Below are 16,422 nucleotides of genomic sequence, written 5' to 3' on the forward strand. Positions count from 1 at the left end.
ACTATATGCTGTACTTCAACAGCCACATCCCACCTCCCTGGAGGTCTCGGGGAACGCTTCCAAATGTCCGCTCGATGCGGGTGGGAGGACAGCGCTACAAAACTGGGGGAGCCAATCGTAAGACTTACCAAGGCTGCGCTGCAAGAGCTCAATCTGCAATTCTACCCTCAGATATTTTCCTTATAAGCCATCACCCCCCTAAGGAAGCACATATTCAAAGGGGGACACAGTGATTTAGAGTTCAAACTTGGCCCCACCAATCCTTAAAATAAAAAGCATCTTAAATACTTTTCTACTTGGCCCCACCCGCCACCGAGGAGTACGCTTCCATTGGCCCAGCAGCGTCGGATTTTGCACTGACTCCTCTGGTGTTGCCTGCTGCACAGTGGGCTCCGGCATTCCCACGCTCACCCCGAGATGCCACCGGTGTGGAGACTGAAACGAGCTGACCACATTCGCCTCCTTCCCTCACCATATCCTGCTAGGGATCTGATCAAAGCTCTCTGGAGCTAACAGCTCGGTTACCTGTGGACATGCTTTCTCCGGGGGACATGTCATCTAGCAAGGTGTGGTCCGTGGACTGTGGGCTAGCGCCGGACAGGCTCACTGTGGGAGGCTGTGGTGGTGGCAGCACGGGCCTCTGCCGTGGCTTAGGGGTGGGTCGAGATTTGGTTAAAGTGCTCGTCAGGGAAGGAGGAGAAGACAGGGACGGAGCAGCAGCTGGGGAGAGCTGGCCTGAGGCCAGTGTGTAGCTGTGTGGGTAATTCAGTCCATAGGGCGAAGGGGTGCTCGGAGGGGTGGGAGACAGGCTGACAGGGGATGGCTGTCCTGTGGACTGGTCGGACATACTGCCTGACTGGCCATAGGGGACCTTGGGCGGGATTGGAGCCAGCTTCTTTGAAACTGTGGGAGACAAAGAGAGACAGAGACACCATTAAGCCAAGCGCAGGTTCAGATGGTCCTTAGCACTTCTTCCATCTCTCTGATGTTACGACTCCTGCGTGTAAGAAGCGGTGATCTCTTGCTCTGGTACTGCGACACACTCAGGAGCTGCATGCAATTGCTTTGCAAATTGCACCTATAGGGAACCTGGACTCGAACCCTCGTCTTGCAGCTCCAAGCCCTCTGGCTGCTTCCAGCCAAGCTAAAGGAGCGCACCATTAGCTAGCAGCAGTAGCAGATCCCTTATCTTCACCATCGACCAGATTGTGGCACCCCCTGTATTCATACACATATAGACAGCCTGTTACACTCCAGACCGATTTCCAAGAGCCAGGCTGGGCACCAGTTACAAAGAATCGTACCTGCAAAAGGTTGCAGCTGCGCATGCAAACAGATACTTACATGTGCAAATGCACCTGTCCTCCCATAGGTGTTCTCGGGCAACACTGTCCTCTCTAGTCTGCACCACGGATCTGGGTGGAGAGCTTTTCCCTTCGCTGCTATTGAGATTTGTGACTGTCACAGTATTTTCAATCATTGTAAGATGGCGCCTGCCTCGCTGATATGGGAAGGGCATGAGGGACTTGCCTTAAACAGCTACAGTGAGATGGGTACCAGCATGTAACAAGGACCGTGTACCAAACTTGGATGTACCAAACCAAGTGGAACAAGGATCTTGTCCAGGCCCCAGTAGGACTGGATACTCATAAACGTCAAATGAAAGCCAACCCAGGCGCAACGGGATGTGAACCCCAGTGTGTCTCCTGTACCCTGAAGCTCCATCTCCCAGTGACGTGACTGTGTGAGGCAGGCCGTGCCAGTGTCCTGCGGGGACTGCTCAATTAATCAAGCAGACAACATGAGCAGCACCTACCCATGAACAAACTACTTGGGTCACACTGGTGAGATGAGAACTGGGCATCCATAGGCTCAGTCCTGCCCTCTACTCAGCTAGGAGCTTTTGGCGCATGCGTGCAGCCTCATAAGCTGGTTTCTCAGGTCTGTGGAGACGTGTTTTGGAAGACAGAGGGATGCAGCGACATTCACACGCTAGTATTATGGTGGGTTTTCCCTAGCATGAGGTTTTACAATTCAAGAAGCCACTCCGCTGATGGAGGTGGGGCAGAACTCCAGGAGCTGGCTCTACTGATCAAGGTGCTGAGGATGCTTCAGCTGAGACATATTGGGTAACGTTTTCAAAAGTGCCTAGGCATCTGTCCCATGGTCAAAGGGGAGGTAGGCATTTAGGAGCCCCAGTCTCCCTGAAAGGCTCTGAAGTGCCTGAGTCCATGTAAATATCCCATTAGATGCCTAGCTACATCTTTAAGCACCTAAATACCTTTTAATATATGGCCCTTGGATGCTTTAGAACATGTTACCCGTTGCCTAATAATCGACCTGAGAAGGTTCCGAGGTGTGGTTTGCACAAGCACTCACATGTTTGGATGCTTCTCTGACCCACATCGTAAATACCCCAATGTCTGGGGCTTGCCCAGATAGGGCAGGTTAGGGATTTGATGAGAACTGGGCGGTGGTGAGATGTCCAGTCATTCCTGCTTCTGGATGGAAATTCCCAGCAGCCCCTGGGGTGTGGCTTTAGCTTTCATGAAAGCAAGCGAAGTGCGGCCCTTGTGGCTGCAAAAAGAACCTTCCACAGACAAAGCAAGTGTAACCACCTAGCAACCTCTCCCTACGCTTGACCAGCTGTGGCGAGTGCATTTCCCTGCTGTAAATGCCGGGAGATCCATTTCTGCAGCATGTAATTTAGCAACAAGCTTCCTCAAAGCAAGAGCCAAGATAGTTTTTATATGAATGTTATCATGGGCCAGATCCTCAGCTGGTGTAAATCGGTGTAGCCCTACTGACTAAATAGAGCTAAACTGATTGACACCAGCTCAGGACCTGGCCCAGACTGAATTGTAATTGTCCTTCTGACAGGCGTCTTTGGCCAGTCTACACACAAACTTCTCCCAGCACAGTGCTGTCGGCCAGTGGAGTGAGGTGGTCAGATCCCGGACTGACAGACCTGTGCCACAAAAAGATCTCAGTGTAGACACAGTTATACCAACGAGACTCGCTTTTACCGGGAAAGGAGATTTCACGCAGAGTATGTGTGCGTGTGTAAAATACAGTGTATCCACACTCGGAGAGAGAGAGTGTGTGTGTGTGTGTGTGTGTGTGTGTAAAATACAGTGTATCCACACTCGGAGAGAGAGAGAGTGTGTGTGTGTGTGTGTGTGTAAAATAGTGTATCCACACTCAGAGAGAGAGAGAGTGTGTGTGTGTGTGTGTGTGTGTGTGTGTGTGTAAAATACAGTGTATACACACTCTGAGAGAAACAGTGTGTGTGTGTAAAATACAGTGTATCCACACTCGAGAGAGAGAGAGAGAGAGAGTGTGTGTGTGTGTGTGTGTGTTTAAAATACAGTGTATCCACACTTGAAGAGTGTGTGTGTGTGTTTAAAATACAGTGTATCCACACTCAGAGAGAGAGAGAGAGTGTGTGTGTAAAATACAGTGTATCCACACTCGGAGAGAGAGAGAGAGAGTGTGTGTGTGTTTTTGTGTAAAATACAGTGTATCCACACTCGGAGAGAGAGAGAGAGAGTGTGTGTGTGTGTGTGTGTGTGTGTGTGTGTGTGTGTAAAATACAGTGTATCCACACTCGGAGAGAGAGAGAGAGAGTGTGTGTGTAAAATACAGTGTATCCACACTCGGAGAGAGAGAGTGTGTGTGTGTGTGTAAAATACAGTGTATCCACACTTGGAGAGTGTGTGTGTGTGTGTGTTTAAAATACAGTGTATCCACACTCGGAGAGAGAGAGAGAGAGTGTGTGTGTGTGTTTAAAATACAGTGTATCCACATTCAGAGAGTGTGTGTGTGTAAAATACAGTGTATCCACACTCAGAGAGAGAGAGAGAGAGAGTGTGTGTGTGTGTGTGTGTAAAATACAGTGTATCCACACTCGGAGAGAGAGAGAGAGAGAGAGTGTGTGTGTGTGTAAAATACAGTGTATCCACACTTGGAGAGTGTGTGTGTGTGTGTTTAAAATACAGTGTATCCACACTCGGAGAGAGAGAGAGAGAGAGAGAGTGTGTGTGTGTAAAATAGAGTGTATCCACACTCAGAGAGAGAGAGTGTGTGTGTGTGTAAAATACAGTGTATCCACACTCGAGAGAGAGAGAGAGAGAGAGAGTGTGTGTGTGTGTGTGTGTGTGTGTGTGTGTAAAATACAGTGTATCCACACTTGAAGAGTGTGTGTGTGTGTTTAAAATACAGTGTATCCACACTTGAAGAGTGTGTGTGTGTGTTTAAAATACAGTGTATCCACACTCGGAGTGCTTTGCCAGTACAGAATACTGGCAAAGTGCTCCTAGTGTAGAACTGGCCTTCCTCACCTCCACACAGGGCTGTCGCTGGAAGAAATCCAGCACTAGGCAAGCAGGGTCCAAGCAACTTCCAGATGATCACCCGGTTAGTTTTTCTGTGAACAGGACAGCCCGGAGATCCATGCAAATGAAGGGCTTCCTGCTCAGGCACCAGGAAAACATACCTGCAAATGCCTATGCTGGTAATGCCCCTGGCCCCCGCCTCCCCTGGACAATCTGCACCCTGCCTAGGAGGAGAACACTGGCAGACAGAATACTGAGCACGCCTGGAGGAGCGTGCATGGAGCTTGCTCCTTTCGTACACTCAGCGCCTTGCACCTATTGCATTAGCCTGCCCTGTGAGGGCAGCAGATACCTTTGCGCAGCGCATGTGGGCTCTGCTCCGTGGACAGCTGCTGAGTGGGACTGGCCACCTGCTGCGTGCTCCCACATGGGGCCACGTGACTGGAGCCCGGGCTGCCTTTCTGCCCGGACACGGGCGACAGCTCCTTGGTTTTTAAAGTACTGCAAAGAAAGAAACAGGAACAAGAAGGCAACCAGGTAAATCCCTTTGTTCTGAAGACACCCCATGGCCTCTCTCCCCTCAGAGCCCAGGGCAACTCGGCTCACGCCCCTCACACTCTGGCCTGTTCTCTGGCATGCAGGCCTCGCTAAGAGCAGCCATTCCCGCTGGCAAAGCCAACCCCCCTCCCGATTCTTGGCTCGACAGAAGCTCCTTCTGGGGCCGTGCCACAGACGAGACTCAAGACGCGCTTGCGTCTTTTGAAGCAGGCGAGCACGATGAGAGCATGAAGTGATAGTGCAGCCCCCCAGTCACAGGCGTCCAGCAAGGAGACAGACTAGAATGTAACCCTTCCCTGCCCTGGGCAGTGCTCCTCCAGGGGAAGCTCTGGTTTGTAAGAAGGGCTCCAGGGATGATTTCGGGCAGGTCTCTGGCCTGTGCCGTACCGAGCCTGCACTAGATGCTCCCAATGATCCCTCCTGGCCTTGGAAGCTATGAACTTGTCGTGGGGACTTTGGTTTTTGGGTTTCTTTTAAAGCTTCCTCCCCCGGCCCATTTTGAATCCCCAGGACTGAGCTAACTTGCCCCGGCCAACAGATGGATAGCGGAAAACCAGGTGCAAAGGCCTCTGGACGAGGCAGCACAACAAGCCATGCTATGGCTGAGCAGGATTCCTTGGGTGAGCAACTGCAAGCTGGCCGGGCCAGACAACGGCCATTCCCAGCTGCACTGCAGAGGGGGCTGACCCCACAGATCACGAGGGTCAATGGAGCCGCTCTGGAGCGACAGGGGGGTAACACTCATTAGCCTCTGATTCCTTGCTCTGTTCCTCAGCCCCGGGGGTGGGGATGAGCTGGCCCTGAGCCCTTGCTCTGGGGGGGGAGCAGGCCAGGACACGATGGAAAGGGGGCAGCGCCCGGCAGAGCACTCCACCTGCCCTGTGCCGCCCATGCGAGGCGAGCTGCTGGGGGACTGCAGGAGGCAGCGCACCAGGTGGACCAGGTCGCTGCTGGCGAGGAGGCTGGGGCTGGCCCCGGGGCCTGCGGCCTGTCCGCAATGGCGGCTGTCTGTCACTGTGGGCCATGGCGTGCCGCGGGTTCCTAACCCTTTGCGGCGCGGGCGGCCCCCTCACCCTCAGACACGCAGGTATTTACCTAGTCAGCCCGGCTCCTCTGTCACTGGCACCGGCGCAGCCGACCCAGGGGGGAGAGGCTGACGTGAGGGGGGGGTGGGGAACGCCAGGTGGGTCGGGTTGGGCTGAGACAGGGGGGGGTTTGATGCAGAGGGCGGAGAGGTTAGTTTCGAGAGCATGCGCGTCCGTGCGGGAGCTGGGCGTGGGGAGGTGCAGGAAGCATGGCTTAGGGTTCCAGTTACTGTCGAGTGGCTGCAGGGTGGAGGAGGAGGAGGAGGAGGGAGGAGGCAGAGTTTGGCTGTACCCCGACCACCGGTAGGGTGGCGAGGGTGCCTCGGGCCAAGCCTTAGGGTGGTAATGGCGGAGGTGCTGATAGCAAGGGTAAGGAGGGGGCCTGTCGTCCTCGGGGGAAGGGTAGTTGTAACAGGAGTCCAGCCAACCAGACGACACATCATCTGTGCTGTAAAACGTCCAGACAAACAGACAGACAAAAACAAGAGCAGAAGTGTTGGTACAAGGAGGAACCGGCCGAGAAGCAAAACGGAGCAATAACAATGACGACCAACACGAGAAACACAGAGCCCGGGCCTGCTGGACTGCGACACGCGCACAGGGGGCCCCGGGGGGGGGGGAGGGGCAGAGCAGTGGGTCCCAGCCTCCTGGGTTGAGGGCACTGGGGCTGGGGGCTGGGCTCACTCAGATGTGAAACCTGCGGAGTCTCTGGCGCTAAGACTGCAGCCCATCCCCACGGTCACTGTGCTGTGGCGCTGGGGCTGCACTGCACTGCACTGCACTCTGGCTTTGCCACTGCATCAGCCACCCAAGTGCCTCAGGCAGGCAGGGTGTTCCCGGAAGAGTGGGAGGTGGGCAGAGGCTCCTCACTAGGGCCTAGCTCAGTGGGGCATCGTTACAGGAGGCAAGGGTAGCCCAGGGTGCCAGTCACAAAGCTTGTGGCAGCGAGGGCACTGCCTGGGGCTGGCAGCCACTGAGCTGGAGAACAGCAAGGCAGGAGGGGCAGAGGGCCCAAGCCAGCGAGTCCAGGCAGAACAGCAGGGCATTGTGCCGAAATGCAAGGCCAGGCAAGTGTCAAAGGGTCTGCAGTGCTGAGGCCCTGAATGTCGACACCTAAAACCCCTTTCCAAACTCCTGGACGTGCATTGCCAGGTGAGGGACAGCCGTCCGCCAGGACTGCTTGGAACACTTTCTAATGAAGTTGCATGTCTTTCGTGTTGGAGGGGTCTGCTTCTCGGCCCTGCTCCTCCCCTCCGCCCCGCCCCTGCATCTGCATCACCCCACTTGATCTCCGTTTAGCATATCGCCAGTATAAAGAAAGGGCATCAGGAGGGAGGCAGGGCATGATGGAAATGGAAGGACAACACACGGTGAGATCTCCCACCCGCTGGGATGGAAGTGCCCCTGGGTGTCACCTGCAGAGGCTGACTCTTGGGGAGACTTACATAGTCCTGGGAACTGAGGCTAATGCTGTAGCATCTGCATAGAGTCAGGCAGAAAGGACACTGACATGTGAGAAAGGCATCTCAGCAGGGTCAGGGAATAAGAAATGAACACATTCAGATTATGACAGGCTCAGGTGCAACATACCTGCTGGGAGATACCCGGGGCCCCAAGACAGGTGAACCCAGACAGTGTAACTAGGGGACATGGGACTTGTGGGTTGCGGCTATTCGACAAAAGGTAACGAGAGAGAGAGGTGTGACAGGCTCTGGTCTCTGTTACACCAGCGTTCATCCAGAGTAACTCCACTGCAGGGAACGAGGATGCTCCAGATTTACTTCGGCATAACAGAGATCAAGGCCCTGACCCTTCATGTGCAAGTGTTTAATCGTTTACCACATAACTGAGTGGGAAGAAATGCTGTCAACAGGTGCACAGAAATCAGAGCAAAATCCAGGCCCGGAGCAAGGACAGCTGATTTTCGTGGGTGCTTTCAGCCAGTAAGTCACAGTGGCTGTGCGGGCTCACTACACGATAGCCCGGCTCATCACTAATCTCTCTGGCGCATACGCGGAGCTGGCTGAGCGCTGGGAAGCCCCTGACATGCGGCACTTTAGAAGCTAAATTCCAGACTTGCTTTTGACAGGAAGCACAGCTACGACAGAAGCACAGACTGGAAGCAAGAACAAATCACATTGGCCCCACTCCCTGTGCAGAGGTGACTGCACCTGACAGAGTCACTTGTTCTCCGGCTGCCTGCCATGAAGCTGTGTGTGAATCCATCGACACAAAACAAACAAATGGCCTTCTGGAAGCCAATGGTTCCCTCTCTGTGGGAGGATGTTTTAATAAGGAATGGGCTTGAGGAATGACACTTCAGGGCTAAGCACATTTTCAAAGGAGGCTCCAAAACTGGCTGCAAAATTTGCTCATGCAGCATTCTGCACCTGGAAAAAAGCTGGGAGACTATTTGCACCCAAGTGTGCGCACGCGGGGGCAGGGGGGGGGACACGACGACAACAACAACAAGTTGGAAGTGCACAAGTTGCTGGTGCAATTTAAATGGCTGCTTGCACTTGCCCCATATATTCTAACGGACCCCGAATGAGTGCTCCATCATCTTCCTTTCAGCCAGTGGAATGGGGCGATGGGTGGGATCAGTTTGGCCAAGGCATGCCTGTTTGTGGGAGAGCAGCAGGGATGGCAGGAAGGACTGAGAAAAATGAAAGACAGGGCCAATGAAACAGCCAGCTAGGCAGACCCAACAGTTAGCACCACCTGCTGCTACAGCCAGCCTGGAGCCGCCTCTCGCCTTCTGGGCCAGCAGGGAACAGGAGTGCTCCAAAGGCATGCAAGCTTGTTCTTGGGAACTGGGGACTCCTAGCATCCTCTGTGCGTGATGCGCATGCATTGCGAGCACAGAATTTGCATCTGATTTGCAGTGTGGATAAAGGAGGATGCACCCTGAGCATCAAACCTCCACTTTTGCAAAAATGTCTGTCTTTCCAGCCAACCTAGAAATGGCATTTCCCAGCACCACTTTCCCTGAGCTGCTTGGGAATTTTCCTGTCTGCTGAGTGGTCAATCTTGGATTATTTTGTGCCTAGATTCACACACACAAGAAAGCAGAAGCATGAAATAAAGGGGGCACATGCAGATGAGCCGGAGATAGGCATGGTTTACAGCAGCAGCAGTTGCTGCTGCCCAACTTACCTTGTCAGTTCAGCTCCTGGCTGGAAGCTGAAGCTAGTTGGAGTAGGGGAGGGAGTAGCTGAAATATCAAGAGATTGCTCAAGAATTGGTGACTGAGGAGTAGCAGCAAGATCGGAAGGCGGCGCGGGGGGCTGCATGGCAGGCGGGGTGGAGGACGCTTTTCGAACTATGGAGGTGCCTCTGCGGGCCACCCAAGATGTGTCCATCACCCTGACGCCCATGCTGAGGGGGGAACACAAAGACACTCCCTTACCACCTCCAAAGTAAGGTACAGAGCAAAGAAATAAAGCACAGACAGCAGCAAAAGGGGAGAAAAAACATTTCACTACATCTGGTTTGGTAAAGCTTATTCAGATCCTGGCAGCCTTCCTTCCAGAGAGCACTAATGCAGCCTGATGGTGCCTTGTGAAACACTGGGACTCAAGACTGGTGCAGGACCCTCAGTGGAGGCCTGAACTAACTTGTTTCGGATGAGATCCAGTTCTGGCCCTCTAAAAACTCCTCTTATACCAGGGAACCAATGTTATTCGGTGGATGCAGGGCAGCAGGGGTTGTAGAAGGCCAGAACAGTCCTGGAAGAACTTCGTAGGTAGGCTCCAAACATGCCTTCAGGACTGACACCCTCCAAATCCTGCAGAGAACACTAGTGTCACCAGAAGACAGGTTGCTACCAAAGTAACAGCTCCTCTCAGATTAGGTTTGCTTTGCTCAGAAGCTGTGGAGGCCGATCACAGCCTCTGCACAGGGGAGGCGGCTGTGAAAGCAGCAGTATTGGAGGGTGTCGCAAAGGTGGCAGCAGGAAATGGACACCCCCTGTGAGGTCTTTCTGCAGAGCCACAAACTTGAGTGACCAAATTAGAAGCCAACATGAACGGGAGTGCGTTCTGGAGAGTCACACTATTGCACTCCTCAAAGCTGGGGAAGCCTCCCCCTGAATCACCCCAAAGATGAAGAGAGCCCTTACTTCCCCCCAGAGTTATGAAAGTGCAATGGCCTTTTAAGGCAACTGCACTAATAGCACCAAATTCTGCTTGGGCTTGTCCCCATGAAACTGACTTCACTGGGGGAGAAACCAGCTCACATCACTGAATGTAGAAAAACCAGCGTTTTGGCTTGCTCAGCCGCAAGTGCGCTAATAACACAGTCTCCTGGAACGGCACTGGCTTGGTGCTAAGAATACGGAAGGCCTGAAAATGGTCCAGCTACTAGAGGATACCGTACCTTTGGATTTTCCTAAGGCTGCATGGACAGAAACATACAAATATTAGTGAAAAAGAAACTCAGGCTAAAAACATCCATTGGGTAAAGCAACTGTTGTTAGAAAAGGAGTTAGAGGGCCAAGGGAACATGTAAAGAGGACAGGTCATTGAGTCAGAAAGGAGGACAAGCAGAGTGTTCAACAGAAAAGGCGGTGCTGGAAGAAACTTACAAGCTAACGATTCTGCAAGCACGGACCATTTTGCTCAGTGGATGGGAACTTGTGGACAGTGCGATGCAATGCGATGCGTGTGGGGGAGGGAGATAGGGCTGCATGCAAGTGGGGAGCAAGAGAGGGGCTGGAATGGGTATTGAAGATGTTCTAGGGTTTGATTTTTGTCTCTGTTGTGCCAGACACTGCACACTGGAGGGGCCTGGAGAGCTGAGATTTAGGGGTCCCGGACTGCCTGTGGCAATGGAGAATCCCGACTCTCAGGCACACAGCAGCTTGGCTGTCCAGTACAGCTCATGCTAACTCACAGCTCCAGAGGGAAGCCCCTTGTGCACATTTACCTGCCTCCATCCTGCTCTATGGGGGTTCTGGGCAACCTCCCCAGTCTGACTCAGTATGTGCTCCCTTTCTGCTCCAGTTCCACCTTTCCTGGGCCCATGCTGCACCTTGTGCAAAGAGAACTGCAAACCTTCCCCAGATATTTTCAGAGGGATTGGGGGGCAAGCCAATGTCACCCAGCTGGGCTGTTTTCCTCCCCAGACATGCTAAGTGACCTTTGGGGCAGGGTCTGTGTGTTTCTCTAGGGTTTGCACAGGGCTGTAAGTGCTTCCAGCATCAGGGAAATCACAGCACATAGGAACAAAGAACAACTAGCCAATGTAGGGCTGTGGCCCCCTGCAAGGCTCTGCTGGTCTTGGCTGAGCTAGATTCAAAAACCTGACTTGCAGGTCTCACCCCAGTGACAACAATTCATCTTAACAATTCATGCCAGTGACCAGCCCGTCTCGCTTCCCTTCCAACGGCCATTCTCGCTCTCTCTTCCACATCTGCCCCTGCCCCTTTCATGCACGATGATCACAGATGCAAGCAATGCCCCGTGGGATCCTTAGCCCCATAAACAATGCTGGTGCTAGCCCGTTGGGGTGCCAAGCAGGAATATTTTTGCCCCCTTCCATCCACTAAACTAAAATAGGCAAGTTCTTATAATAAAAAGCAAATAGGGGCCCCCTTGAGCTGCTCAGGGCCCTAAGCAATTGCTTAGTCTGCGTAGGCCTAGCGCGGGAAGCCCATAGATGTGACCCAGCCACGCTGAGCACCCTCTGCTCCCATGCAGGTGCTCCAAGCCAGCTCCTTGCAGGACAAGGGCTCTGGAACACTGCCCATGTAGCTGGCTCCTTCCCCCAGCCCTTCACCTTTCACTGGAGCGTGTGGCCAACGTGACTTACCTCAGGCTGGGGCAGGGAGAGGGGAAGGGGAAGATGGCTCGAAGTCAGCTGATCAGAGAGGGCGGAGGGGTCAGGCGCAGAGGAGGGCAGGAGTGAGAAGGCAGTGTGCCATCTGCATTTACCAGTGTGGAGGCTACTGGACACAGACCGTTTGGTGCCCACGGGCCCCTCTCCCAGGTGGATCTCCCAGCCAACGCTATGCCAGGCACGTACAGCCATACCGGATGTACACCAAAACCAAACCCCGGCAAGGAAGTGAAGAGTCCTACCCATCCTTTTTGTAAAACTCCAGCATCATGTTGTCCGTGGCCACGCTGAGGGGGCGCCGGGCCTGGTCGTGCTGCTTGCGGTCAGAATGGCCCATGTCGGGGGAGGGCGTGGAGCTGTAGTTGGCATTGTGGTTGACGTGCATGGGGCTGCCGTAGTTCCCGGTCACGCTGAATTCGATGTCTGGTTGGGGAAACAAGAAGGCCGCGCGTTGCGTGGGAGCATCTCCTCGCAGCCAGACAGGCAGAGGGCTTGTGGCATCGAGGGGTTATTACTGGTGTTTCCTGTCTGCACCTGGCCTAGGAGCAGGCCAGGCCCCATTTTGCCATGCCTTGAATGGACACAGAACCCCCCCACTGCCCACGGCTCCTGAGAGCCTGCTGGCAGGGTGGAAGGAATGGCAGGGAACATGGATGAGCCTTGCAGGCAGCAGCCGCTGACTCCACGAGGGGTGGGGACTAAAAGCCATCGGGCAGAGAGCTGGAGGGGAGAGATGGCTGGAGGAGCAGCAAGGGTCGATCTCTAGCTCCATGGATGTGCCTCACTGGGGGCTCAGCTGGAGTGAACCCTGCCACACGCTCCGTCCTGGAGTCTGCCTGAGGCACTTGGTCTTCTGGGGCCACAGAGCACAGAGAGCTTTGAACATGCCCCTTGTGGGGCCGAGCAGCCACCAGCGCTGTGGAGTCAGACGGTGGAGCTGGGGCAGGTGCTGGCCTGGCGGCCTGGCAGCCTGAATCGCAGAGCAGGTGCAGCGACCGTGCACAGCTCTCTCCAAGGCACTAACACAGCCCCGGGGCGAGAGAGGGCTGTCTCTAGGGCCCACCCCACCCGCCAGGGCCTGGTCACCAGGAAGTGGGTGCAGACCGTCCAGCCCTTTTCCCAGTCATTGGCTTCCAAGCTGGTTTGTGCAATGGACACACTGCCCAGAGGCACAGCACTGGCATGCCTGGCAGGGCTGAGTGACTCCACTGTGCTCCTTCTCAATGCCGACAGCTGTGAGAGCCCGTGGTGCAGGGCTGGAGAAGCACGGCTTACCTCCAGGGAAGAACCAGTCAGCGTGCTGGATGAGGGGCTCGATAATCCCCACGATCTGCAGAGAGACCGTTGTCATCATCTCCGTGATGTTTCTGCAACACAGGGGGCAGCAGCTCAGCACAGACAGGAAGGCAGCGATGGCTGGGGCTCCCAGACCAATGGTTAATAGCCTTGGCTGAAGCCAATACACAGCAGGTCACCCTGCTCTTCCAACGTCGCTCCACTAGTGCACCACCGTCCCGACTGGCTAGTCGCTTGCTAATCCAGCGGGACCCTCCATGCAGCCTGATGTGTCACACCTGAGCCGATACCCCTCAGTTCTGCCTTGCTGCTCCCCTCCCACTTTTCCAGTTCTCAGCAGAGAACAATAACTGAGATAAATGGCAGGTGTGCAAATGCTCAGAGGGGGCAGCCACGGGAGAGCACTAATGCATTGCCCCCACTCTCTTATCTCGGTCTCCTCTCTTTACACTGGAATAGAAAGCACTCTTCTCAGGCACTAGATACGTGTAATGAGCACATCACATCTGACCTGCTTTCTAGTGACTGCGATGTTTCTGGGAGGGACCCTCAGCTGGTCTGGATCAGCAGAGCTCCATTGTAGTTTCCTGCGCCTCCCATTCACATCAGCTGAGAACCTGGCCCTTCATTCCCTACTGGTTTCCTACACTTTTACTAACATGAAACTTTGGCCCACAGGGTAATTCTACACGACAGATGGCTGGCCACAGTGCAGGGACATCGCTCTCACAGCAAGCGCAGTGGTCTCTTTACAGATTATGTTATTAAAGGAGCCTGAACCCAACTGCACGCTCGTTTATGGCATCACTTCCTTTTCCTGTGGGCACCATTAGCTCCCAAGCCGCAGGGCCATGCCGCAGGAACCACCGAGCACACAGCAGGCGAGGACACGGGCTCATGCGGTTCTACCGCAATCAGGGCATCTCAAAGAACAGGTCGCACAGCAGCTTCCTCAGCCTGCTGCTCTTGGAAGCAGGGACTATAATTAAGCCTCTAGTTTCTTGATTTAACCAGTAAAAATGGTTTAGGCCAACACAGGAAAAGGAATGTTGGATGCTTGCCTGGCTGTGCTGTGTTAGCCTTCCCCCGACCTCTGATGGCAAGGGGCCATGGCACGTTCACTAGCTCTGCTGCTGCTCTTTACCCGGATCTGCTGGCCAAGCTGAGAGCCCACTGCTGCATTCTGGGTACCTGCATGTGCCGCATGCTCTGCTTAGCAGCATAGCAACTGCTTTCTGCCTTGGGTGCAGCCGCCACTCTCACAGCACCCTAGAAAGGCATGGTGGGAAATGCTCCCAGCAGCACACAGGCAGCTGGTCACGCTCACAGAACTGAGATTGAGCCCTGGTCTGAATTTACAATGGAGATTGACCTAGCTACACTGCTCAGAGGTGCAAAGATGTCACACCTGTGAGGGCCACAAGGTGTAGACGTGGCGAAGTTGACAGAAGAATTGCTGCGTGGGAGGTGGACTACACTGACAGAAAAACCCCTTTTGTCGACGTAGAAACGTCTACACTCTGGTGCTAGAACAGCACAGCTGCAGCCATGCCGCCTGTTCTCTAAACATGCCCTACATCAGGTAGTAAATAAGGTAACACCCGGCAAATCTACCAGGTAGTAAATGGTTAGAAAATGAACCCAGTCCTGTGACAAATCAAGGCCCTAAGATACCCATTGTCATGCTATTTCCATGTCTATGACACCTTCCATCTCAACAGAGCCTGAAGAACTTCCACAGACGGATTCATGTAGGAACCATGACTCTGCTCCTCCCAGTTCTCTCCCTTCACCTCCCAGCTTCGACTCTCCAGGGCCTCTTTCCGTGCTAGCCCTATACATGGGGCAGTCTCCTTTTCCTCATAGACCAAGAACATCCGTGACGCTGACTCGATTAGGGCTGACCATTTACAATATTATTGATATCAATACTACAAAATTAACACAAATCTTGCAAAATATGCTATGTAAGGAATCATTGGAAAAGTTATGATTTACTGAACATGATATGTATAGATGAGTGTGTGCATCATCTTTGTATTGTAAACTATGAATGTGTGTGATATTTCTGTATCTAAAACTTGTGCTGTGCTACTGGGTGACACCCCCAACAGATTAGCACCAGCACTGTCCAGCCTGAGTGAGGGCCAATCAAGGGCCATCAGCTGTACAATGAGCCCAGGGAGAGAAGCCAGGGCTATGTCTATGAGACGTGTCTATCAGAACATGTAGGCATATGCCTGTGAAGTCTGGACAGGAACTCTAAGAGCTGTTCCCTGCCCATGTGCTACGAGCTTGCGTTTGAAACACAGGATGCACAAGCCACATGGCAGAAACTATAAAATGCAGCTTCACCATCTCCATTTTGTCTTCATTCTTGCATCCTACCACTGGATCAATTCATCTGCAACTGAAGCTGTGAAACAAAGGACTGAGATCCATCCAGGTACTGGATGTACACCAGAGGAACTGTACAAGCCTGCAAACTCCATCACTGCTAAAAGTCTGATAAATGCAAACTTTGAAGTCATTTGTATATATCTGATTGCTTTGATCATTTAACCTCTCTCATCTTTCCTTTTATAATAAACCATTAGTTTTAGTTACTAAAGGATTGGCTGGCAGCATGGTATTTTGGGTAAGATCCAAACCAGTATTGATCTGGTGCTGTGGCTGACCCTTTGGGGATCAGGAAAACATTTTGGAAAAGGGAATAGAGTTTCAAATAACTTATCTCTTTACTGGATCTAGGTGCTGATTGGGAGCTTGAGACTGAAATGCAATAAAGAAAGCTGTGCATTTCTTGTTTTAGCTTCTTGATAACCAGTGTGGGGAATCAGGAGCACTGTGTAACTGGCTGGTAACTTCAGTGTTAGCCAGCAGTTTAGGGAGAATCTGTTCTCCTTTTGCAGCTTGCCCTGACCTTGGCATTTTCAGATGGGCTACCTTAGGCACCGACGGGTCACACCTTCTCCTCGCACCTTCAAACTCACCTCTTCATCCAACCCATGCTTCCTTCCTTCTCAGCATTAATATTCTCCCTTAACCCTCCCTCTGCTGAAACAGCATCCTGCGTCTTTCGACTTTGTCTCATTTTAGCGTGACTTGTATGGGTTGGATGAATGGACTATAAAATGGATAGAGAACTGGCTAGAGCATAGGGCTCAACGTGTAGTGATCAATGGCTCCATGTCTAGCTGGCAACCGGTCACAAGTGGAGTTCCCCAGGGGTCTGTCCTGGGGCCGGTTTTGTTCAACATCTTTATTAATGATCTGGAGGATGGGGTAGATTGCACCCTCAGCAAGTTTGC

The 16,422-nt window shown here is 53.1% G+C and overlaps 1 protein-coding gene across 2 annotated transcripts in view; it reads right to left on the reverse strand.

Annotated features, from left to right (window-relative positions):
- ARHGAP44 (Rho GTPase activating protein 44) overlaps positions 1 to 16,422 on the reverse strand; it is a 176,960-nt gene that overhangs the window by 6,463 nt on the left and 154,075 nt on the right. For both annotated transcript variants that reach the window (XM_067547769.1, XM_067547770.1), the window contains exons 15-21: positions 13,091 to 13,182; positions 12,058 to 12,238; positions 10,355 to 10,372; positions 9,134 to 9,355; positions 5,988 to 6,425; positions 4,687 to 4,835; positions 526 to 903 (exon numbers count right to left, since the gene is read on the reverse strand). In XM_067547769.1, coding sequence (XP_067403870.1) covers positions 526 to 903; positions 4,687 to 4,835; positions 5,988 to 6,425; positions 9,134 to 9,355; positions 10,355 to 10,372; positions 12,058 to 12,238; positions 13,091 to 13,182 — 1,478 coding nt within the window. The remainder of the gene's footprint in view (positions 1 to 525; positions 904 to 4,686; positions 4,836 to 5,987; positions 6,426 to 9,133; positions 9,356 to 10,354; positions 10,373 to 12,057; positions 12,239 to 13,090; positions 13,183 to 16,422) is intronic.

Source organism: Emydura macquarii, unplaced genomic scaffold, assembly GCF_026122565.2.
Source record: "Emydura macquarii macquarii isolate MOO-44397 ecotype Brisbane River unplaced genomic scaffold, CSIRO-AGI_Emac_v2 contig_1230, whole genome shotgun sequence".
Classification (NCBI taxonomy): Eukaryota; Metazoa; Chordata; order Testudines; family Chelidae; genus Emydura; species Emydura macquarii.